This window comes from Chrysemys picta, chromosome 15 (genome assembly GCF_011386835.1).
Source record: "Chrysemys picta bellii isolate R12L10 chromosome 15, ASM1138683v2, whole genome shotgun sequence".
NCBI lineage: Eukaryota > Metazoa > Chordata > Testudines > Emydidae > Chrysemys > Chrysemys picta.
In genome coordinates, this window is record NC_088805.1 from 11,675,476 (window position 1) to 11,701,117 (window position 25,642).

At 47.8% G+C, this 25,642-nt stretch overlaps 2 protein-coding genes across 6 annotated transcripts in view; both read left to right on the forward strand.

The window, feature by feature from the left end:
* RNF10 (ring finger protein 10) overlaps window positions 1-25,642 on the forward strand; it is a 207,074-nt gene that overhangs the window by 116,792 nt on the left and 64,640 nt on the right. The window lies entirely within an intron of this gene.
* On the forward strand, window positions 9,054-24,288 carry MLEC (malectin). Of its 5 annotated transcripts, none has more exons than XM_024108727.3 (5): window positions 9,054-9,216; window positions 16,082-16,260; window positions 18,886-19,062; window positions 19,227-19,284; window positions 21,067-24,288. In XM_024108727.3, the coding sequence occupies exons 2-5, from the start codon at window positions 16,096-16,098 to the stop codon at window positions 21,294-21,296; spliced, it is 630 nt and encodes a 209-aa protein (XP_023964495.1). In that variant the 5' UTR covers window positions 9,054-9,216; window positions 16,082-16,095; the 3' UTR covers window positions 21,297-24,288. The 5 variants fall into 5 exon arrangements, with proteins under 5 accessions (XP_023964495.1, XP_023964494.1, XP_065423937.1 ...); XM_024108726.3 differs by having other exon boundaries at window positions 9,085-9,223; XM_065567865.1 differs by lacking the exon at window positions 9,054-9,216 and adding an exon at window positions 9,334-9,548.

The following is a 25,642-nucleotide window of genomic DNA, read 5'->3' on the forward strand; positions in this document are numbered from 1 at the left end:
AAGCATGCTGAGTGCCCATTGATTTCTATGGGTGCTCATGATGTCTCACAATCAGGCCTTTCTCTGCCTCTTGCAATATTAACAAGCCCTTCTTTGTGGCAGTGCTGCTGTGGAGGCCCAGTTACATCACTTCCATATCAAGTGAACCAGGCCCATCTAGAGCCACACACTAATGTGGACTTAACCAGTGCACTGAGTCCCCATCAGGGAGCTGGAGCTACTGTGTCTACAGCTTGTGTGTTGCCACAGGCAAGGCTAATGCCAGGTGAACCTCCACCAGACTAGCTACTAGGATTCAAACTCAGCTCAGCTTGTTTGGAGCCTGCTCCCTGCATAGCTCACCTCTGACACTTGGAAATACTCATGAGAAATTATGTCTGGAATCATCACAGCAAACTGTGTGCTGTGGGGGAGGCGGGAGAAACAAAAGTTAGCTGTTTTCCAAGCTCGTACCTTGATGCCAGGAGCGGACAGAGTACAGCTGGCTTCTCCTTTCCCAGGGCTATGGCAGCAAGAAGGCAGTGATCTTAGAATCTGCACTGACTCAGAGTGGCAAGTACCAACGGGAAACTGAAATGCTTGGGAGTTGACCCCCTGGACTCCCTCCAGTTATTCTACCAGTTGGAAAAAAAATTGACAATGAATGTCATGTAAAATTCTCAGAGCACTAGTACATCTCCTAGGACTCTCGTTATCACTGGGGCTGAAGAGCAGGGGCACTGTCCTCTCTGTGGCTTACTTGGGCAGGCCTCTTGTTCTGTTCACTGCCATGTCACTCTTATGGTGACAGGGTGCTGCTGAGAGTGCTGATGTTCTGGAGGCAACTTAGGACAGGTAAACCCTCCGGTTCTTTAAGAGGCTAAAGCCATCTTGCTGGATTCAAAGCTGAATATTGTGGATTGCTTGTGTGTGGAGAGGATGAGGCCAGATGGCAGAATGAGATGGAGTCAGATTGGTCAGGAGCAGACAGAGACTAGAGTCCTAACTAGCTGGAGCCAAGGACCATGGCCCTTTGGAGATGTTCCTGGGAATTTGCTTAATAGTAAAATCTGCAGAGAGACAAGTTGAGTGAGGTAATATCTTTAATGCAGTAAAATCTCTACTCAGTTGAGGGTAGATACAAAAGTAGGGCCTGTCTGCACATAGCCCCCTAAGCAGCTCCTGGTCTGAGGCAGACAGTCAGAATGCAGCCAGGAATTTTGCAATTGCAGTTTGAGCAAATGATTGATTTTTCCAGCCCTGACTCATGGCCTATTGTTCCTGAGGAAGGAGCCATCTATCTGCAAACATGTAGAACCCTTCTGGGCTGATAGGTGTCTGCACCAGGGTAGACTCCTGCCCGATTCAGAATAATCTAAAAGGGAAGAAAGCCTTTCTATTCTGGGACAGCAACAGCACTTGTAGCTTCCTTGCTGAACCAGTTTGAGGAGTATGTCATGAAGGCCTCTGAATCACGGAACCAGCAACGCCAGCTTGTATGACATTGGAGGATCTCAGACAGCTTTACAGATAATTAAGCCTCCCAATACCGCTACATAATAGATGGTATCATATTGACAAATGGAGGCAAAAAGAAGTTAGTGACTAGGCCAAGGCCACAGAACAAGTCTGTAGAATCACTGAGATTAGAACTCAGGAGTTCTGATTTGCTGTACCCTGTTCTATTTAGGCTGATTTGCTGCTACTAAGGTTTAGCCTGGGTCACCTCTGGCCCAGTTGATTCAGGCCACACATGCAATATTCATGCACACTTTTGTTTAACAACAGGTATTCAACTATGTCCTGATGTGGGGCATACAACTGGGTAATTCAGAGTCTCTAAAAATAGCATCCTGCTTTTACCATATGGGCAGCATTCACAGTACAACCAAAACAGGGCACCTTCTAGTCTAGAGGACACTTTATATATAGTGGCTGCAAGAATCATCATGTTTGCAATACCAAGGCATGTGCCTATTCAGCAATTGGCAGTGGAACTACCCAAAGGTCATCAAAATCACTCAATTAGTACATATGTCGAAACCTTAACCAATTTTAGCGATAATATTGTAGCAAATCGAGTGAGGACTTAGAAGTTTCATGGCAGCAGAGAGAAAATAACATGGATCCTGCACCCAAAACACAAGTGTGAACTAAAGGGGACTCAATCTACCTTTCAGCAGTAATGACATGCAGTTGAGTAATTCTGATTCCATCCAGTAGAGAGCTGTAACACACACCAAAACACAGTAAAATGTAATACAATTTTAAATACCTAAAAAAACCAAGAAACATGTTCCCTGTTTGTTACTAAAGTCCGTGAAAAAGGGAGTGTTCATCACTATTTCAATGCATGAGAGAGGCCAGAGCATTTTGCAATTGGAAACTGAAAGTTTGATTTATTAAGTTTTGTGTGTGCAGTTAATTTAACATTGGTTTAATATTTTTTTCACCAATTTTTCTAGTAACTAACAAGACTAACCTTAAAACAACTGTGAAAGCTTCCAGCCTCTCATGGTGCTGCTTAGCAGTCCTTTAGTCATGACTAAGGGCCAGGTTCTGGGGTCTGTCCATATGGAGCAGTGTGCAGGATTAGGGCTTCAGTCAGCAAACTGGACATCCCATTCCCTGACAATTCCCAGTCACAGAGATATTAGAGGGACACAACTTGTAATACTTATTTCTAATAATACACTGTTCTAAATGAGTCCCCTTTCAATAGCATGGAAAGGCCATTTAAAAAGCATAAGGGTTTGCTGCTCTCCTGATGATGTTTAGAAGGGTCTGTTGGGTGGACCAGAGAGCAACATCACTAAATCTGCTTAGAGCCATCTTTCTGCTCCTTCCTCTCTTGGCACACATCTACCTGATGCCCCTTCAGTTTGTTTTGCTGCCAGGACCTTGGGTTAAGCATATGAGATCCCCCTGAGCAGTGCTTGAGAGAGATGTTGCACGCTAGCAGATGAGATGGGAAGTGCAATTAACCATCATCAGTGAAACTGACTGCACACAAAATGCTGTCAAACAGCCAAAGAGAACGTTGAAAAAACAGAGAAAATATTTTTTCTTTAATCTGTGTCAGCAATACCAATTTTAACAACAGGCACAATATTTTCAGAAGGAAAAGTGATTTTCAGGACAATGGCCTCCCTTTAGAACTGTGCTAGCTATTTTAAAAATGAGTTGGAAAATGCATTTTGTAATTAATTAAGTGGGAATAGTAGAAAGGCTGCAGTCACTTATTGATATTGACTACACCTTGATACGCAGCCATGTTTTCCTCCATTTCAAATGTCATTTCAATGGGAGTTAGATGCCTACATATTTTAGAGGATTTCTTTTTAAGGGTGTCACCTTTGGAAGGCATTTGTTTCTCTATGAGTATAGATCAGCTCTAATAAAGCTAATTATCCCACTATATTGTTCTGGGCTTCCCCTCTTCTAGAGACTGGCGTTTGAGAATGAGGCTCCAGGAATGGGAGTTCAAACTATTTTTGTGGCTGGCACTTCCTGTCACCAGCTCTAAGGGAGGCAGATGCATGCTGAGCCAGGCCTCTGGCTGCATTTTTGTTTTAAGAACATGGTCTTGCCACATGCCTTCGGACAATCCATCGCAAAGCATTTCGGGACACAGTATTAACCACATACTGCCCTCTAGTGACCAATGTATGCAAAATCAGGACTGGTTACTTTATTCATCCTATTATGAAAGGAGTTAAGGGGATCCCACTTGTGGGGCTTCACACTCTGCAGGTCTCAGGAATGATTGCTTTAGTATCCTATCGCTGAACCAACTCAGCTTTTGCAAGGCTGTATTTGCCAAGACTTCTCAAGGTGCTTTAGAAAAGATGTAGAATAATTTCAACTACAATCTGTAGTGCTGAGGTTGAAAGACGATGGAGCTGATTTTTTTAAATATGGTAGTGCCTCTGGCCAAAGTGTAGGATAAAAGATGGTAAGTGGCCAGTGTGATAGCCACCCAGTGTGGCATGTTTAGGAGCAAGTAGGACATCAGATGAACCCAGCTTCAGTCTGAGACTTCCAGGGGTAACAGAGAGAGAGAGAGAGAGAGGACCACAACAAGAATGACATTCGTGGTCATACTGGGGCAAATGTGAAAATCATGAGGCTATTTGACCCCATTTACCTTGGGCAAGAACTTAGTTAAAAAATCAGGTTTCATCCAAACTTCAGCTGTGAAGTCCTATGCCAGGTCCTCCAAAGATCTTGTCATAGTCCTTCAGGATAACATAAGGACATGTGAGGACCTGACAGTTCTTCTGTAAAACACGATATGGAGGAGGGAGGTATGTGAGGATTAGGTGCAATAACTTTAAACCCTTTAAGGAGCAGTAAAGGACACAAATACTTTCTTTCCCTGGCAGTTCACCTTTCAACTGCATTTATTATGAAGATCTGAAAAAGTCCCTAAGACCTTTGACTTCCCAGTATCTTCACTTTTTGCAATCACCCCAGAAACCTTTCACTTCCCTGTCTCACCACCTCTTGTGCTTTCCCGAGACATTTTGCTTCCCCTCTCACACCAACTCAGAGATCTCTTAGTAGACACCATCCACAGAGTCTTTTGACTTCCCTCAGTCTCAAGAGACATTTAATATGTTTTGCTGGGTCCTGTGTTTATGCCATCTTGGATTCTGGACAGTGCATTATGTAGGAATAGTGTATTGCTTGGACTAAACAGTCCCTATAAAAAGCATAAACACAAAGAAAGCACTGTTCCGATCTGATGAAAAGCTGCACCTACAGAAACTGCCTGATGAGTCTCTCTCAGCAGCTGTGGCTACCCCCATCTTGTTTCAGTACAGTTTGTGCTCTAACTGGTTTCCCATCCATCTATTCAGCATAGTAATGGGCACTCAAATAAAAAGTGACGGGCAGACAGGATTAACTGTGGCAGCAGAGAATGGAATGAAAAGTGTTTTAAACAGACTCTGCCCTGATGTTTAAAGAAAAGCTCTACCTGCTTGTCCAAGCAACCCGTACGTTTGTAAAGCAAGAGTCACATCTCACTAGGAATAACCTGTGAGATGTGTTTGAGAGTAGTGTTGTTATTAACCACATTTGGCATTTATATGCCTCCTCTTGGCTGCAGTTGCTTGGTTGTTGAATGTCACCAACTGTATGATGTAAACTAAGCAGGGGTTCTCAAACTGGGGGTTGGGACCCCTCAGGGGGTGCGAGGTTATTACATGGGGGGTCACAAGCTGCCAGCCTCCACCCCAAACCCCGCTTTGTCTCCAGCATTTATAATGGTGTTAAATATATTAAAAAGTGTTTTTAATTTATAAGGGGGGTCAAACTCAGAGGCTTGGTATGTGAAAGGGGTCACCAGTACAAAAGTTTGAGAACCACTGAGAGTATGGGATGACTCCATCTAGAGAATTCAGTCAAGTTGGGTCAGATGCTACAGTCCTTATCCAGAACTCCTAATGATGCTAACAGGATGTTCTCTGCATCAGGATAATAGGATCTAGTTCTATGTCCATACAAATAAAATAAATTATTAAATAAAAAATGGAAATCACATTATTCCCACAGATTACACCTTTCCAGTTTCTCTGCAAATAGAGAAACTAGAACTGGAGGGCTGATGTAAATTAAGGAAAGAGATAGAAAGAAGGAAAGTGAGACAGGAGGAGTGGTAGATATGCTGGAGGGTAGGGATAGGATACAGAGGGACCTAGACAAATTAAGAGGATTGGGCCAAAAGAAACCTGATGAGGTTCAACAAGGACAAGTGCAGAGTCCTGCACTTGGGATGAAAGAATCCCATTCACTGTTACAGACTAGGGACCGAGTGGCTAGGAAGCAGTTCTGCAGAAAAGGACCTAGGGGTTACGGTGGACGAGAAGCTGGATATGAGTCAACAGTGTGCCCTTGTTGCCAAGAAGGCTAACGGCATTTTTGGCTGTATAAGTAGGGGGATTGCCAGCAGATCGAGGGACGTGATCGTTCCCCTCTATTCGACATTGGTGAGGCCTCACCTGGAGTACTGTGTCCAGTTTTGAGCCCCACACTACAAGAAGGATGTGGAAAAATTGGAAAGAGTCCAACAGAGGGCAACAAAAATGATTAGGGGGCTGGAGCACATGAGTTATGAGGAGAGGCTGAGGGAACTGGGATTGTTTAGTCTGCAGAAGAGAAGAATGAGGGGGGATTTGATAGCTGCTTTCAACTACCTGAAAGGGGGTTCCAAAGAGGATGGATCTAGACCAGTGGTTCCCAAACTGGGGTTCGTGAACCCCTGGGGGTTCACGAAATGTTACAGGGGGTTCTCGGGAAAAAATTCCCTAATGGCGAACAGAGCTGTCCATAGGGACCCCATAGGGCCAGCAGCCCAGAGCCCCTGGACTTCCAAGAGCTAAGCAGATCAAAGCAAGCATATCTATCACACTGAGATTTAAACTTCAAGACGACTCATAAGAAATGGAAAGGGAAGTGGATATTTTTTGCTGTTTTTAAAATTAAATAGGCAGCTAGTGTTCTTCATAATAATTTTAAAAACAATAAGTTTAAGCTTTGTTGTAACATGCGTTGTTTGCCTGGACTGCTCAAGACCTGAATGCTTGTGTAGGAGGAACTCTTCAAGTTGTCTTCTTAAATACCTTCATGCTGTTTCACATCTGATACTCCTTGATGAAACATAGGAGCCTTGTCTTATAACAGGCTTATTCAAAATGATACAAGCTACGAAAGGAAAGTGAGATCTTGGAAGAGTGTTGCCATTTTCATAATGTAATAAAATACTGTAATGATGAATAATAATTAATAATAAATAGTGTGTAATAAGCATGTCATAAAAACAAATTTTATATTTCCAAGATCACTACTTGTATAATTTATACTCAGGTAAAGGAGAAAATCCCTGGATATATTCATTTTTAGGAAGGGGTTTGTGAGACTTGACATTTTAGTGAAAGGGGTTCAAAGGTTGTTAAAGTTTGGGAACCACTGATCTAGACTGTTCTCAGTGGTACCAGATGACAGAACAAGGAGTAATGGTCTCAAGTTGCAGTGGGGGAGGTTTATATTGGATATTAGGAAAAACTTTTTCACTAGGAGGGTGGTGAAGCACTGGAATGGGTTACCTAGGGAAGTGGTGGAATCTCCTTCCTTAGAGGTTTTTAAGGTCAGGCTTGACAAAGCCCTGGCTGGGATGATTTAGTTGGGATTAGGTCCTGCTTTGAGCAGGGGGTGGGACTAGATGACCTCCTGAGGTCCCTTCCAACCCTGATATTCTATGATTCTATGACAGCTGGAAGGACAGAGAGAAATGGCAAGAGGTGGGAGAGAAGTGTGTAGGTGGGACACCAAGTGAGGACACCCAGATCTAAATAGTTTTCCTTTGACCATGTAGTTGTTTGGTGCTGGATGTCTTGCAGGAACTGCCCTACCTGGGGTCATGAGATCTACTTGGCTTCTTGACAGTTTCCATTATGAACACACATGAACTCCTTTCTTTCATTTCGCGATTGCCTGTGTGTAGTGGGGGTTGGAGCCTCCGTTTATGGGTTAAACCAGGGGCTGAAATTAAAAATGTGGCTTCCTAATCTGCTGGTTTCAGAGTAGCAGCCGTGTTAGTCTGTATCCGCAAAAAGAAGAACAGGAGTACTTGTGGCACCTTAGAGACTAACAAATTTATTAGAGCATAAGCTTTCGTGGACTACAGCCCACTTCTTCGGATGCATATAGAATGGAACATATATTGAGGAGATATATATACACACACATACAGAGAGCATAAATAGGTGGGAGTTGTCTTACCAACTCTGAGAGGCCAATTAATTAAGAGAAAAAAAACTTTTGAAGTGTGTTCTTCCTAATCTGCCTGTCTCATCCGTGGGCACGCCCTGAAATGCCAGGCCCCATCCGTCAACTTCTCTTCAGGCACCTCGAGCACCCAACGCACCGAACTGGTGACGCTTAAAGAAGTGTTTCACAAACGTCCACCCCCTCCACCAGCAAAAGAAACCAGTCACCCCCTGCACCCCGCCATGGGCTGGATCTTCACCAGGAGCAGAGCTGCTGCACCCAGCACCACATGGGGATCCCCCTCCCTGAGGCTACCGGGCCCCGACACCCACATGGGGATCCCCCTCCCTGAGGCTACGGGGCCCCGGCACCCACACGGGGATCCCCTCCCTGAGGCTACCGGGCCCCGGCACCCACACGGGGATCCCCTCCCTGAGGCTACCGGGCCCCGGCACCCACACGGGGATCCCCCTCCCTGAGCCTACCGGGCCCCGGCACCCACACGGGGATCCCCTCCCTGAGGCTACGGTGCCCCGGCACCCACACGGGGATCCCCTCCCTGAGCCTACCGGGCCCCGGCACCCACACGGGGATCCCCTCCCTGAGCCTACCGGGCCCCGACACCCACACGGGGATCCCCTCCCTGAGGCTACGGGGCCCCGGCAACCACACGGGGATCCCCTCCCTGAGCCTACCGGGCCCCGGCACCCACACGGGGATCCCCTCCCTGAGCCTACCGGGCCCCGACACCCACACGGGGATCCCCTCCCTGAGGCTACGGGGCCCCGGCAACCACACGGGGATCCCCTCCCTGAGGCTACGGGGCCCCGGCACCCACACGGGGATCCTCTCCCTGAGGCTACGGGGCCCCGACACCCACACGGGGATCCCCTCCCTGAGGCTACGGGGCCCCGACACCCACACGGGGATCCCCTCCCTGAGGCTACGGGGCCCCGGCAACCACACGGGGATCCCCTCCCTGAGGCTACGGGGCCCCGGCAACCACACGGGGATCCCCCTCCCTGAGGCTACGGGGCCCCGGCAACCACACGGGGATCCCCTCCCTGAGCCTACCGGGCCCCGGCACCCACACGGGCCCCCTCCTCTCCCTGCCCCTGTGCGGGGATCCCCGTCTCCCGGGATAGAGGGACTCGGGTCTGATAAGAATCGTCATTCCGCTGGCGACGGGGAAGGTGACGGTTGCCATGGGAACCCCCACAGGCTGAGCCACCCGCCTGCTTCCGTTCCGTTGCCTTCCCACAATGCATTACGTTCCAGCCGCGTTGGAGCTTCCTGATTGGTGGGACCCTTGGGAGCGATCTCAGAGAGAGAGAGGCCGGTCTGGCCCGGGAGTGGCGGGAGGAAGTACTGAGGGAACATTGCGTTGCCGTTTTCCTCCTCTGTGTCCCAGTGGTCGCACCCAAGGAGCCCGGCCCGGTCGCGGAGAAGCTTCTCCCACTTCGGGCAAGTGGTGCGTTCCGTGTCCCCCCTCCCGAGCGGATGGTAAAAGCCCAGAGAGAGGAGGAACCTATCACCCGCTCGGGAATAGGAGACGTTCGGCGGGGGCGGGGGGAGCGTGGGTTTGTACCACTCCCTGCACATGGTGCGCGCCAGTCCCCACTTCCCCGGTCTTTGCCAACCCAACAGCCTTAGCCGCCTGGTACCTGCTTATCTCTCAACCAAACTTGCTATCCTGGCTCGTTCCTATTGGCTCGTCATTTTATTAATATACAAATATGGTGACTCCAATACCCAATGGCAGACGGGCAGGTAGTTAACATTCAAGACCACGGGCGGTGAGTGGTTGACGGGTCTCCCTCCTTCTGGCCAGCGGGTTCGGGTGCCCCCTTGCCGCGGCAGGAAGAGGAGGGCGGCATGTGCGGCGGGGCGGGGCTGCGCTGAGCTGAGAGCAGGAGCCGGGAGCCGGAGATGGGGGCGGCCGGGGCCCGCTGGGCGCCTGGGGCGGCTCTGGTGCTCGCGGCCCTGCTGGGGGCCTCGGGAGCCGGCCTGGCCGACAACGTGATCTGGGCAGTGAACGCGGGCGGCGAGGCCCATGTGGACGTGAACGGCATCCACTTCCGCAAAGACCCGCTCGAGGGCCGGGTGGGCCGAGGTGAGGCCCCGGGGGGAGGGAGCCGGAGGCCTGGCCACGTCCCGCCTCCCTCCGATCTGTTCTCGTCATCTCCTCTGCCTTCCCGCCGGCCCCTTCCCGCTCCCCCTTCGCCCCTCAGGCACCGTCCTGCCGCGCTGCCCCTCCAGTGCGACCAGCCCAGGCTGTGGCACCCCCTATGCTGCGCGCTGCCCAGGCCCGGGACGGGCAGGCTCCTTGCCAGGCAGCGGGCGGTGTGAGGTGGTGATAGGCGCGCATCTGAAGGGCACTTAACCCTTCCCTCCCCCTAGAGGCCCAGCCGGCTGCCCCGGCGTGCCCGCCTCATGGCAGGCTCAGTGAGCGCTTGGAGCAGTGGCTAACGGAGCCGTCTGGAGCCCGGCTAGACGCTTTCCCGCTCCCCTGGCCGGGGCTGTTTGGAGGCTTCTGGCTGAGCGGCCGACTGGGGGCAGGTGCCAGGTGCGGACCGGGGCCTGCTGCCCACGTACCTTACCAGAAGAAAGGCTCCTAGCCAGGTATCTTTCAAAGGGGGGCTAAAGGGACGGCTCCATCCGTCTAGGACTTCGGAGCCCTGCTGGCTTGCGCCAGTCTGCACTGATGCTGGAGACCCTAAACAAGCCCTGAGGGGCCAAACTCCCGGGTGCAGCCGCCCTGCATGTCCTCAGTGCGCTAGGTTAGCCTCCCATCCTCTTCTGTCTTGTTTGCCCCCTCCTGGCCTCTCTCCTCACCTCTTCCTTTCCCCATTTGGCGCTCTTGGCTCCTCTGGAGGAGTTCCCTATCTCGGCAATTCTTGTCTCCAGTCACCCAGCAAGTGTTGAACCCTCCTCCCATCTGTTACAGCGATAAAGGTTCCCCTGCCCCTACACTTCTCTTTGAGTTGGTTGCCATTTTCCTGTTGATAACCTAAGCACTTGCCATGCTGGGTACCTGTTCTGCTCCTTCATTCCCTGTTCTGTAACTTCCAGTCATACTGAGGAGGGTTTTTGTGAGGGGAGTGAAGTGAGACAGGAAAGGGAATCGGTGCTTGCCTTGTCACATGCTGTGAGCCATGTGGCAATGGAAGGCTGCCCTTAACACTCTGCCCTTACTCCTCTCCAGATGAGGAAGGGGACCGGGCTGATAGTGCTGAACTGCATGTGAACTTGTATAACACTCAGCGCTACCTGCTTCTGCCACCATGAGACACTCTCTGGCCAGGTGCATACATGAGAGCAGCTGTTTGTAGAGCTGCAGAGTCTGACTTTACAGCATGTGCTCTGTTTCAGCAGGCAGGGGCAAATAGTTGGGAGGTTGGTGTCGTCCACCTCTGATTATATCACGAGTCTAGCATGTGATCCTAACTGAGCATAAGTTGCTTATTTGTTCATAGCTGAATGGCTTCACTCTTCTTGAAACTGCTAGGGCGTTAGTGTCTCATTGAGATGAGTCTAAATCTAACTTTTGAGAGGGTAGCCTCCAGCGGGAGATAGAAAAAAGGAAATGAGCACTTTGGGGACCCTGCATCAGACCTCACAGGAGCAGCCTGTTTGAGGTCTCTGTATTGTCCATCAGAAAGCTGTAAATATCAAAGTGATACTTATCAGCAAGAAGCAACAGGAAGTTCTGTGGCACCTTTAAGACTAACGGATGTATTGGAGCATAAGCTTTTGTGGGTGAATACCCACTTGCATCTGACAAAGTGGGTATTCACCCACGAAAGCTTATGCTTCAATATATCTGTTAGTCTTAAAGGTGCCACAGGACTCTCTGTTGCTTTTTACAGATCCAGGCTAACACAGCTACCCCTCTGATACTTAGCAGCAAGAAGAATTTTAAAAGAAGTTATTTAGCTTCTGCTAAACCAGGCCTTTTTTGGGGAAGGGATGCCCACAGGAGCTGAGAGACTGCTGTGTTGGCTGTAGCCTGCAAAACTGACTTGCAAAAAAACCACCCCTCTGTTGAGCATGCCCAGTGTCTCACCTGAAATATGGTAGCCCCCTGCTAACTGGATGAGTCTTGCAGGGTTTAGCCTTGTAAAACTTCAAGTTCCCTGCTTTAGACTGCAGGAATGTCATCTGAGGGGAAGTCTGTCCTTATGGACTGAAGTGGAACTTACTCTTGAAAGATGATGCCAGTTTGGTAGCCTGATCATTCAACAACATGCAGCAACTTGCTTTTTCCAGAGAAAGACTCCAGTTTCTTCAGCAGGGGCTGTACGTTTGAAGCCCCACTGGGAACAGTCTCAGTGAGACAAGCACAGGGTTCAGGCACTTTCCACAGCTGAACTGCATGTTACATGGTGGCAGGACCCATTAGCCAGTGATGGAATTCTACCAGGGGGCAGCAAGGCTGAGCACCTGCTGGTGAATGAGGAACCCTAGTACCTATTGCATGGGAGGTCACGATAAATGAAAACGTGGCTGCTGGCTCACCCACCATTTCTGGCAGCAGACCTCCAGCCCTGAGGTCATGGCAGGATTCTACATTAGCTGTGCCCTGGGCGAGGGCAGTAAATGGGAATACACTAGTATGGGGTACGTACCACTGTTGTAGCTGCTGAAGTAGTGAAATCAAAAATCCACCAGAGGGTGTAGGACATAGAATATGTTACAGCTGCACTTTGGATCCTCAGTTCTAGGGTAGGGGAGGAGCCAGTAAGCACTTAAGCCGCATGAGATGCTAGTTTCTTTATCTGCCCACAGCATGAATAATGTCTCTTGGGAGCCAAGTTACTGTTCTCCTTTGCCCCACTTCTGGATGTTCAAATATGATAATGGCTGAAGGTAAAGAACATGATCCCTGTTCTAGTCAGGTACTGTTACACCCAGCGTCAAACACTGCGATCCAGATTCAGGCTGTGTTTACACTGCACACCTTACAACGGTACGGCTGTGCCACTGCAGCCGCGCTGTTATAAGGTAAGCCGTGTAGCTGCTCTCTATCGCCAGGAGAGAGCTCTCCTGGTGACAAAAATAAAATCACCTCCAACAAGGGGAAGTAACTTCGTTGAAAGGAGAGCAGCTCCCGCCAACGAAGCGCTGTACACGCTGGTGCTTTTTGTCGTTAAAACTTTTGTCGTTCAGGAATAAGTTCCATACCCCTGAGTGATAAAAGTTTTAACAACGAAAGTGTAATGTAGACAAAGCCTCAGTGTTGCAGATGCTGCTGGACTTGTAAAGCCTTGTCTGTGGTCGGGAAATTGCCTGCTGCTGATAATGGTGGCAGCACAATATCACTTAGCTGCAAGTGTAACAAAGGATTGTGTTAAGATACACCCATTATCAGCAACAGGTACCTCTTGTGGTGCAGACAAGGTGAACTACCCATTCAAGGCTTGGGTCTCCTGCCCATCACTGCTACAGCTGCAACATACAGCATCGATGCAGCTCTCCTTGCAGTGATGGTGTCACTACTTACACAGTGCCCTAGATGTGGTTGACCCTTCACACACACGTAACAGCCCAGAGGAATTTACCATTTAAATATGTGTACTCTGTAAAGCTTATAAGCTTTTAGTTTGCCCCACCAAAGGCTTATCTGCTGGTGACCTGTATTTCACTAGCTGTAGGTGTTCAAATATCATTAATTTTAAGGGGAGGCTGACCTACAACTGTATGATTAACACGTGCAGCTGCAACCTGGAGGAGAATGTCTCTTTGGACTTTAGCAATCTCTTTTTCAATCTGAGGGGAAAAAAGAGTTCCTTTTCAAACAGTGCGGCAGTGTTGTGGTTTGCTCCTCCCAAAAGAGTGTTTGTTCATGGTGTCTCACTGAACAGCAGCCTGTTACAATAACCCTGCTGCAACCACAGTGCCGGGCTCAGCAAGTAAGACTTTAACCCATGAGGTCAACTGCTATCTTCCTTCTCCTTCAACGGTTTTTATTGCACCATCATTTTAGTTCCCTCAGTTACTCATTCTGCTCCCATTTGTGTGGATGGGCAGGTAATGGCTGCAGCAGAAATCCTGCTGCTGATGGCTTAAAAGTCCTGGGATGGCATTTTAGGGTTGTTTCCCCTCAAGCCTCAAATTCTGATCCTGGGACTTAAGGGAGAAAGTATAACTAAGGGATTTATAGCATATCCAGATGACAAACAAATGAAGATAGTGGCTACTTTTGTTACTTTTAATGTGTAATGGTTTGTTTCTGTCTTGGTGCTTCAGTCATTCTTCACCACAACAAAAATACTGATCCACTTCCATTGCATCATGAAGAACTGCAGCATACAAATGAATTAGTCATTTGTGTGATTGGGTGAATTCACTCTGATGGTCGCTATCCCAGCCTGACAACAAACTTCCTTTCTCTGCAGGCTTGTCTCTAACCTGCAGCGTTACATAGGAGTTGAGCTAGTGTTTATGAGCTATTTGGACTACTATAATTAGTTAACATGTAGCTGGAAAAAGAGATGTATTTACAGCAGGATGTGAAAACAGTGAGAGCTCTTCACCTCCTGTGGTTCTGATGATCAAGCCTCCATGACCGTCCCTCGTGGTTACAGAACAATAGCAGCCTTACCCAAGGGTTCTCGCTGTGTAGAATAGGTGTTTAGTTTCCTCTCCGTCATTTCCATGGGCTTGGACATAGGTGCTGGGCTATGAGCTGTTGGCTTACTCTGCATTGGCCAACCCAACCCAATGTCTGTTTCCATGGAAATGGGAGTGGAAATAGCAACTGTCAGCTGACAGCTAAAAGCTTAGATCAGCTTTCACTGCTGACTGGAAGTGCCAGTTGTGCAGATGCCATCCAGAGTCTCCCCTATTCCATCCGATGAGAATAGCTTTTTAGATTGTAAGCTCTTTGGGGCTTATGCCATCTTATGTGTTTGTAGAGTGCCCAGTACAATGGGGCTCTATTGCTGATTGAGTCCCCTGAGTTCCATTCTGATACAGATATTAAACAACAAGGAAGGACAAACAAGTATTTAACCTCCATGATTGCTTCAGATACCGGCACAGCTAGAAACATTCTTCATTGTGTAGTGTACAGATAACTGAAGTAAAGGCTCACGCACACATGTGGCTCTGATGTATATCCCATAAAATCATATGAGGTAGGTAGTTTGCATGGTCATCAGAGCCCTCGGGTGCGCACATCCTTATTGATTCAGGTTCCCTGCGTGGTGTTTGAAGGATTATTAGCAAGAAGAAAGGGGTTTTATTAAGATCCCTCTAATACATGCAACACTCTCCCAGCCTGTATGTTTTCTCTTGGGTGGAACATGGCTTTTTAACGTTTTTTTAGGAGAAATTGTAATTAGGTTTTTAATGTCAAGTCAGTTGCAGGGGATGGGATTATATTATCTGAGGTGACTCAGTCCTAAATTGACTTCATTTCATTTGTGCACTGCATCATGTTGGTTAAAACATTAGAAGTTCTAAGTGCTCTTTCTCTAGAGAAGTCTGATCTCATGGGCAAGTCCTCTGATGCTGTAGGTCTGGCTTGACATGGGTGAGGCCTTATTTCTTGGGAGACAGGATTAGGGAGGTAAATGGATCAACAGGCTGGAAACAATGTCTGTACTAGCTAAAATACGGGGAATGCCCAGGGAACCATTTACAATGGACAGGGTAACAAAGGATAAGATAAACCTGGATTGTAAGCTGAGGTAAAGAGTAAGTTATGCATGGACAGTGCGTGCTGTACAGGGTTTGGTTTCTACAAAGTGATTTAAGCCAATTCCAAAATGTGTGATGTAGTGTAATTTGTAAACGTATACAAGGGAAGAGATTTGCTGTGTAACTCTGGATGTGTGGTATACTCTATACACACCCCCTATCCTTGAGTCTGATCAATGTAGCTTTACTATATGCCAAATAAAGGAAGCTGAGAAATTAGACTGGAGTCGAACTGAGATCTTGGGGAACCAAGTGGAAGAGGTCTCGAGGGAACCTTAGCGCACCCAGTCCGTGAAATAGGACCTTTTCTCTGCTAACTGGCTTGGGGATGGTTGATAGTCAGAACTGTGTTTCTGTAGGATTCAGGTTTCCTCCAGCCACTGCTCAACCTGCCTCCCCCTCTGGTGTACTGGATTAAAAAAAGAAGTGTGGCTGTTGGTAAAGTGGGGATGGGGACACTTGAAAGGAAGTAGTGCCCCCCATTGGTCAGAATTAGGAGGGACTATGGGACCTCAAGAGAATTGGTCCTCTTGCAGGTGCTTGGAGGTTGTTTATAGAGTTGTCTTCTGCCGATGCCTCAGAAGTTAACCCTTCCATTCTTGTTGATTTTATATTTGGAACCCAGCCTCTGACTATGGCATGAAGCTGCCAATCTTGCGGTCCAACACAGAGGATCAGATTCTGTACCAGACTGAGCGTTACAACGAGGAGACCTTTGGGTATGAAGTCCCCATTAAGGAGGAGGGCGACTACGTTGTGGTGTTGAAGTTTGCTGAAGTCTATTTTGCACAGTCCCAGCAGAAGGTAAGCTAAGTCTCCCCTGACCCAGGATCCTTCCTTGGTTATCTCTGATGATGCTAATTTCTGTCTAGGACTGTGTATGCCAGGATCCTGTGACATGCTTTTGGGGAGTTCAGGACTGAGAATCACCTTGTTACTCCCTGCGGAGGGTGAGAGTCTCATGGGAGCTAACCTCTGTGTCAGTTCCCTACACTCTGGTCTGCTAACCACCCAAACAGTCTCCTCAAAAACTTTGCCAGCCTTTACTTTGCCTTGTAGGTAAACCTCAGGTGCACTTCACTGTCCAAAACTCCATGTGGCGTGTTCCTCTGCAGTATCCAGGCCCAGTCACTGGACACTCCCAGAAATTACCAAGTCTGCTGTCTCCAAAGAGGCATATCACACACCAGCCTGTTAACTCAGCTGAGGGTTCACCCTTTACTTAACAGCACTCAGATGAATTTATAGCAAAACCAAGAATAAGTATCTTAGGAACAGAGATGTAAGTGATACTGAGTAAAGATAAAAAGAACAGGAGTACTTGTGGCACCCTAGAGACTAACAAATTTATTAGAGCATAAGCTTTCGTGGACTACAGCCCACTGTAGTCCACGAAAGCTTATGCTCTAATAAATTTGTTAGTCTCTAAGGTGCCACAAGTACTCCTGTTCTTTTTGCGGATACAGGCTAACACCGCTGCTACTCTGAAACCTGAGTAAAGATAGTGGAAACAGATATGGTTACAAATAAAACAAAGTATTAACATGCTTCGAAGAGTAACCATAACTTAATGAGCTATAGTCCTTTGGCTGAAGCATTTTTCTTACCCTCAAAGGCCTTTCACAAAGTTTATGGATTTTCAATCAAACCAGGATCCAGTTTTTTCGTGTATCTCCCCTCTACCCGGAGTGTGTCTCAGTGAAATGAGTCCCCAGAGGGAACAGCAAATCTTTGAAGTGTATTCTTCTGAAGGGTAACCCTAGATAAAGTTCTTGTCCCCTGCTGGCATGCAGGCGCTGTGTTATTCATGCTGTCTTTTTCATCCTTTTGTTAATGTGCCTTTCCTGTTGACTTAATATGCAAATGAAGATTGCTTATGTTGGCTTTTACCATGCTCGGTTTACATTGGAGGATTAGGGAGACAAGTTAATCAGCATTCCTTTGTCTAGGAACACTTTGTTTATTAATCCTGCCTGCTTTGCTGGGTTTAAACATATTTCCAGTATACCACCTGCCATTTCTTAATTGTTCTTAATGATTATGATGACCAGTATGATCTAAGTTTTCATTTGATTCTTTATAGATAAATACCATGACTGCAATGTGATAGGTATAGTGAGTTTGTCAGGCCTGATTGAAGTTGCTGTTACATGACCGTGAACCCTTTGCCACAGGGTATTAAGGGGCTCTTAGGGTCACAGCTCCCCTCTGCCCTCTTGCACATCACCATCTGTGGTGTTTTATATGCATGGGTAGGAGTAGCCACAGAAAGGGGTGAAAGAAATGTACTAAGGGTTACAGTCATCTCTAATGTAATTCCACTGAGCCCAGTGGAGCTGCCCTAGGGATGAACTTGTTCCTAAAGATGCATTCCAAAGCGATCCTGAGCTCCCATATCAATTTCTAATATAAAGTAGAGCTCAATGTACTTGTCTGTGAAGTCATGTCTTCAACTGACTTTATATAGTGAAATGTGACTGACACTTGACTTTTGTATAGCACCTTTCTTCTGGAAACATCTAAGCACTTAATGATTCTTGCCCACCTTTGTGATTCCCATTTTGCAGTTGGGAAAACTGAGTCACGAGGGGGTCAAGGCCACACAATAACTCAATGGAAGAGCTGGAATTAGAACCCCAGTCCTGATTCCTTGTCCACTGGACCATGCTGCTTCCTATTTGGTGATTATTTTAAGCAGCAACATTGGCTTGTAGAGGCTGATCAGAAGGATGGAAATAATTGGATGTGAACAGGTGGCTCTCCTGACAAAATAAAGTTCTGTAGGATTTAAGGACTAACATACTTCCTTTTGTTTGCTCCTTTACCCAGTTGTGATGGTATCCCAGGCTATGAGTGATGCTTGAGTCACCGCAGCCCAGAGATTAGCTTCCGCTCAGTTAGCTGTTCAGTCTCTTTACCTAACTCCTCCCCTTTCTTCTGTGTCTGGTCTCATCTCTTTCCCTCATGTCTCTCCTTCCCCTGTTTTACCACCAGACTACTGGGATTAAAAAGCCAAGAGCACAATTTTCAGAGGTGCCGAGCACTAACAGCTCCCATTCGAGTCAACGGGAGGTGTGGGTGCATGGTACTTCTGAGGATAGGGCCTAATAAAACTCCCTGCAGTCCTCAGTACTGAACAGTAGTTATGGAGACGTGTTAGAGGCAGGATACAGGTTTGTCTATTTGAAACCATTTTGAAAGGGCTTAATTGTTTAACTTCTGTGGTCTATTTTTGGGCTGTGGGTCCTTCTCAGTATGGAGACAGATTGCCATATGCACAGAGAATCTGCATTGGTTTGGTGGCACGTGCAGTAATAACTCTTGTCTCCCGGGCTTTGTAATGAGCACAGACTGTTTCTGTCCTGTCCCCTCTCAGTCATGTGTCTGATTCCCCTCTGATACTCTCTACAATCTCTTCCACCCCTGAAGGTGTTTGATGTGCGCTTGAATGGCCATGTGGTGGTGAAGGACTTGGACATTTTTGACCGAGTTGGACATAGCACAGCTCACGACGAGATCATTCCCATCAGCATCAGAAAGGGGAAGCTGAGTGTCCAGGGAGAGGTTTCTACATTCACAGGGAAGCTCCACATTGAGTTTGTCAAGGTAACAAACCCTGGCTAGGGGAAAGCCCTTTCTTTCTCCTCTCCACCCAATCCCTCACACCCTGCCACATGATGCAGATGTGTATAGGGAGAGGGGAAGTGACTTTGATGGGTGGGGGGTATTCCTTCTTTGACAGCATTGACCTTTGTCTTCCCTTTCGCTAGGGATACTACGACAATCCGAAAATCTGTGCACTATACATCCTGCAAGGAACAGTGGATGGTAAGTTTTTAACTAATAATCCTTCAAACCTTTTAGCTTGGAGGGCAATCGATTTCCTTTTAAAGCATGTGTATAGCACTCTCCGTATAGTAGCAGCCTTAACTGACCTGTCTCAGCCAGGCCCATCTCCCTCAGCTGTCCCCCGTGAAGTTTTGTCCTAGCGCATCACAGGTGTGTTGTCTCCCTAGTCCTTCACTCTAAGTATATGAGGCTGCTTCATTTGGAAAGTAGGTTGTGTCTCTAATTCAAAAACTGGGGGCCTTCTCATTCTCAGTGGCGATTAAACTGGCTAATAGCTAAATTCTTTGGCTGCTAGACATTGTGAGCAGCTCTGCAAAGATCTGGCTCTGGAGACCTCTTTAGCTAGTTATCATCCAGTTTTTCTGGCCTAGTGCTTTCGCTCCACACTGGGCTTCTGCCCCTTTGGCTCTGAGGGTGCAGCTGCGATTTTCCCAGACTTAATCTCCCGAAATATCTCTGTGTGGGGTGTGCTTTGTGGGAAGAGTTAGCAGGAGTCCCTGCTCTCTCGTTGCTGTGTGTCAGAGCACTCAGATGAAATCTTCGTCATATGGTGGGTCTGTTTGCTGCGTTAGAGATCAGGGATTCCTACCCTGCAGGCAAGGAGTTGGCTCTGTGGTCTAGTGGCAGCACAGTCTCTTGCTGTGTGGGGAGTTTGAACTCAGGTCTCAGACCAGCAAGGACTGGGGTGTGGGTTGGGATGCATATTGCTTTGCTTTGGTGGATACGAGGAGTGGCACTGGCAGGTTATGGGGAAGCTGCTGTGAGATAGGTCTCCATTTACGGGTTGGGAGGCATTTGGTTATCAAGGCAGTAAGTCTTGGTCCTGCCTGGGGTCTTATAAGGCTGCCAGGAGCATTAGAGGTTGGGATGGGGCAAATGTGCTTGCATGATGTAGCTCTTCCTGAATGAGAAACTGGAGAGTGGTGATGTTGCTCTGTCCTCACAGGCGGGTTCTTCATAATGGGGCTCTACCAAATTTACGGTCCATTTTGGTCAATTTCACAGTCATAGGATTTAGGATAGTAAATTTCATGATTTCAGCTATTTAAATGTGAAATTTCATGGTGTTGTAATTGTAGGGATCCTGACCCAAAAAAGAGTTGTGGGAGGGTCGCAAGGTTATTATGTGGAGATTGTGGTACTGCTACCCATACTTCTGCGCTGCTGCAGGTGGCGGCACTGCCTTCAGAGCTGGGCGGCCGGAGAGCGGCAGCTGTTGGCCAGGCACCCAGCTCTGAAGGCGGAGCCGCTGCCAGCAGCAACGCAAAAGTAAGGATGGCTTGGTATGGTATTGCCACCCTTACTACTGCGCTGCCGCTGGTGACAGCGGCTCTGCCTTCAGAGCTGAGTGCCTGGCCAACAACCACCGTGCTCCGGCCGCCCAGCGTTCTCCCCTGTGAAATCTGTACAGTATAGGGTAAAAGCACACACAAGACCAGATTTCATGGGGGGAGACCGGATTTCACAGTCCATCATGTGTTTTTCATGGCTGTGAATTTGGTAGGGCCTTATTCATATACTAATATTTGCTTCACAGGCTGAGAGTGGAGCCATCGAAGTATCTCCATGAATTAGGGTGCTTGTATTGGAGTGGAGTCCTGGCAATGTGTACCAGTCTATGGGGTGCCCCATGCGCCCTGTTCAACTGGCTGGGTGTGGGTGGGGACAGGTCACAAAGGGACAGCTTGAGTCAGTTGCCTGTTGGAATCCTCACAGCTCTTTGCAGTGTTCACAATAGTGAATTTCTTTCTCTTCCAACAGATGTTCCAAAGCTGCAGCCTCACCCTGGCCTGGAGAAAAAGGAGGATGAGGAAGATGAAGAAGAGTATGATGAAGGCTCCAGCATTAAAAAACAGGCCAATAAGAACCGGGTTCAGTCAGGCCCCCGGACACCAAACCCCTACGCCTCGGACAACAGCAGCCTCATGTTTCCTATATTGGTGGCCTTTGGTGTCTTCATTCCTACCCTCTTCTGCCTTTGCCGGTTGTGAGGGCAAGCCCCGTGCAGAGATGCAGTGGCAGGGGTCGCAGGCCAGGAGGAAAGGAGTCGGACCAAATGCGGTTGCTTTCAGTTTCTCCATATTTTTCATAATTTAAGGGAAAAAAAGTTCATTTGGAATGAACGGCAGGTACAGGTAAAGGGGGGAGCTCGCCTTCCCCCAGCCAGCGAGCAGCGAGGCCTTGGCTTCCCCTATTGCACCATAAGCAGCATCCCGTCCGCTTCGGGGCACTTGAAATTAAACTGGATCCTTGCTGGCTGTCTGGGCTGTAGGAAGCTGATGCTGGCGAACTTTGGTCCATATCTCGCACGGAGAGGAAGCTGCGTGACCCAAACGCTGTGCCCTTGTCCAGGTGGATAATTGGTCCCAGCTTAAGAAGCTAAGCAGGGAAGCACTCTCTGAATGTTGGCTGGAAAACAGCCTTTGAAGTGAGACCTAGATGAGTGTTTTGGTCAGAAGTGTGCACAGATGTTCTGGTGCCTTTGGGTGACTAACAATTATGGGGGAAAGAGACTGGCTTTTCAACAGCTATCTGAATGTGTGTAGCTAAATGCACAATACTTCTCTGTCCTAAAGATACACAGGCTCAGACTTGCTGATGGGTCTCCAGGAAAGGTTCCAACTTTAGAGTGAGTTGCAAAAAGAGCTGAGGGAATTATTTGGCCTGATTTTCTGCACCAGTTGGGAGAGACTTTCCTAGTTTGATAATTGTGTAACGTTAGATCGTAGCTGCGGGGGTTCTGCTGTGACCTGCAATAGGCTGGCTTTTTGCTGCAGAGTCTTTGCCCCAGATGCGTTTGGTTTCTGTATCAGTTGTGGCTTTTATTTCCTTTTTAATATTTTTCTTTGCAGTGGCTCACTTCAAGCCCCATCCCACCTTGCCCTCTCTAGTGTACAATGTCTCCCCTGGAGGGGCTGAGAACCAGGTGACCAAAAAAATTGAGGCTCTGAGCCCCCAATGCTTGTGCATCCCTGCTATGATCAATAGTCTGGCAGCCTTAAGACAGAGTAGTGCAACCCTTGAAGCACTTTCCAATGACCCTCTAATCCTTCTGCACCAGCTGCATTGATCTGATCCAGTCTGCAGTAATATGAGATTGCAGTCTGTACCTACCATTAACTATCTTGCGTAGGCTTTGGAATATCAGGATGTGCCAAAGAATTGGATGCTGGCAAGTGCCAAGGTGCCCAGCCTCTCAGTCTTGTAGGATGAGCGTGTCCATCCATTGTGGAGAATCTGAAATGGATGGAAACTGCTGTAGATCAGTCTGGTCAGCTTCCAGGGTCACCTGATGATAGGTCTGAGCTACCCTGTTCACTTTCCCCCACTGAAAGTGGACTCTGCACCCACATGAAGAGCATGTGTTCTCTGAGTGGGGTGGCAGGAGAGGCTGCTTCGCTCTGGATCGGAGTCTGGTGTAATCAGGAGAGCAGTGTGGAAAACAAAAGGTTGCAATGTGCAATCCACACACTCTTCCTGGTCTGGAACTGGAGGTCCTTGAGCAGCTGGCATCACTTAAGATCTGAATCTGCAAGGTGCTGAGCAGCTTCAGTTCCCATTGACTTATGGGAGTTGTCCGTGCTGCCTTCCTCACAGGAAGTGCCCGGCACCTTGCACAGCCAGGGTAAAGGGTATTCTCTGGAGCTTGAGACACCAGCCTTGTCAGCTTTCATTCTAATAACATCCGTCCTCTGGATCCTCAGGGCAGAATTCTCTTTGCCTTGGGCTAAATCTGTTTCTTTTGGCAAGCATCTCATCTGCCTCATACCATGCAGCTTGACTGAGAAGTAATCCCCCTGCTGCTCCTGCCTGGATTCTGACTTTTCCTATCAATTGCTTTTGAGCACAATTGTATGTAGCTGCTCAACTCACACCTGGCCTTTTGATAAGCTAGACAGAGCTTCTTGGTGAAGGGTCAGCAGAGCTCTATGACTAGTCTGTTTACAGAAGCCAAGGCATTTACTTTCTTCCTATTAATTTTCAAGTTGTAGAAAGTGTTGCCCAGCCATGAGTGCCAAGACAGGAGCTAGGGACACTGTCAGAGCATTGGTCCCCAAAGCAGCCATCTTTCTGAGCAAGTGCATTGCTGCTTTGTGTTTAACCACAATTCTGATTCTGTAAGTCCAGTGCAGAATATAGGATCCAACTGAACTTTCTCCCATTGCTACTGTCAGCCACTAATGCTCGCACAAGCAGTTCAGTTGGTAAAACAGTCGGAGAATGCTTGACCGTAATGAAACCTACCCACGGGGAGGAGAAGGCCAGCAGTAGATCTCCAGAGCAAGCCAAGTTCTGAAACACTGGGAGGCCTGGGACTAGCAGCTTCATTCAGCTGTCTCCTCCTGGACTCGTATCACTCCTAAATGCTTATTTTTTTAATGTATGAGTCAATTAAAAAGGGGTATTTTGAGGACATTTTTTATTCCGAGTGGCAATGTCTGTAAAATTTTGTCTAACCTTATGATTTCTGTGGATCTCTTTGGCCATCATCTGATCACTCTAACACACTAGAACAGCACAGGGTTTGGAACCTTAATCAAATAGCAGGAACTTCTTGAGTTCAGCACAAACTACCCCGATTCATTAGGCAAACCAAGAACTTGGTCTTGAAAACAACAAGCCTTCCAACTGAGGAGTGTGCTCTTTTCTTCCCCTGAGATGCCAGCATTTCTTAGACACAAGTCTCCTTCAGCACCTCTCAGCCCCTGCACCTGGCACAGCTTGAGCCCAAGGGCCCACATCTAGGATCATAGGCGTTAGAGATGGAAGAGGCCTGTTAGATTAGTCCATTCCTCTGCAAGGCCAGGGTAGCTGATCTTCTCTTCCCCCCCCCCCCCCCCCCTGTTCCTTCTAATAGTGGCAATACACTTGCTCTGTGCTGGACTCCCACCTGAGGATGAAGCAGCGTGTCTTTAGGTGTAGCCGGCACAGCATTAGGCTTCTGTGTGTTGCAGCCTATGTTTTTCAAATAAAATTAATTCCGTTTATTTGATTTTTTTTTTAATTGGAATATTTTTTGCTCTGTTTACCCATAACTTGGTTATCAAGCCTTATCTTCTGCACTAGGGGTGAAGTACTCACATGGTTTTGGGCTCCCTCCCTCCCTCAGCTGCTTGCTGGGTCTCCTGGCCCCATGATGGTACTATAATAAAGCAATTTTCCTTTTTGCTTTCCTGTTCCAACCCTTCCCTTTCTGGCAGCTTCAGACTTCACTTGAAGGGTCTTTTTGGGACAAATGAAACATGTGCTTTATTTTTATTTTTTAAATAAGGATATTGAAGGATGGGGGTGGGGGGATGCGTTGGTCGGAGGGACCCATCCAACATATGAATGGATATTGAGGTCCGATTGTGGCTCGCTTTTGCCTAGATCTCTTCCTAGCTGCATCTGCATTTCAGCTGGTTAAGACTGGCAAGAGGTACGCGGCTTGGGGGTGGTGGTGGTTTAGGGCTACTTTATTTTTCTGTTGTTGATATGTTGGAATATCTTATCGTTCAGCCGTTGTCTTTCATTGATGTTGGTTTCCATTTGTATTTAGGGATGGATGGTTGAACAAATACAATTAGCAGGCGAGGCTGCTGCATGGTGGAAATGAGTGGAGAGTCAGTGATTGCTTCCATGACACGTTGCAAACTCTGGCTGGCTGTTTGCCTTTGGAACGGCTGCGCCGCTATTCTGCTTCCCTGAAGGAGGAGCTTTTCCATGGCCTTACACTCCGTTAGTCTATAATGCAGGCCAGTGCCCTGGGGGTTAGGAGACCAGTTAGAAACAATCAAGGTAGTGTAAAAATTCAGTATCACAAACAAAACAGCAGCGGGCAAATACGGACCTGGTCCCTGGGTGGGCGCGTCCTTGCAATAGTGGGCAGGGTGGAGTGAGTACATTCAGGCCAGAGCTCAGTGTACCTTGAGAAGCCTGAGGTTGGACAGTTGTGTTCTGTTGGACAGATTGTCTAGAAAACAGGTTTAGTCAAGGTTTTTTTCTAAAAACATAAAAAGAGCAATGTGATGATGATATGGGCTTGACTTGAACCTTCCCAGCCCAGGGTATTCAAACTGCAGGTGGAGATTCTTTGGTTTGTTTTTCCTCCCCACCTGCTGTGCCTAGGGTGTGGGATCTCAGAATAGTAGGCAGCCTTACACACCTGAGCCCTTCTTCCACAGTGCAGTTGGGAGAGTGAGGATCTTTCTTCCTTAACTCTGAATTCTGTGGGCGTTAGTAGCTTTAAACCGGCCCTGTAACTTTGTACTGTAGTGTTCGTGTGAATGGAACAGTATCTAACCTTTCCCTCTGGGATTGCAGGTGGAAGCAAGTGGAATGCCAAAGCAAATTCTTA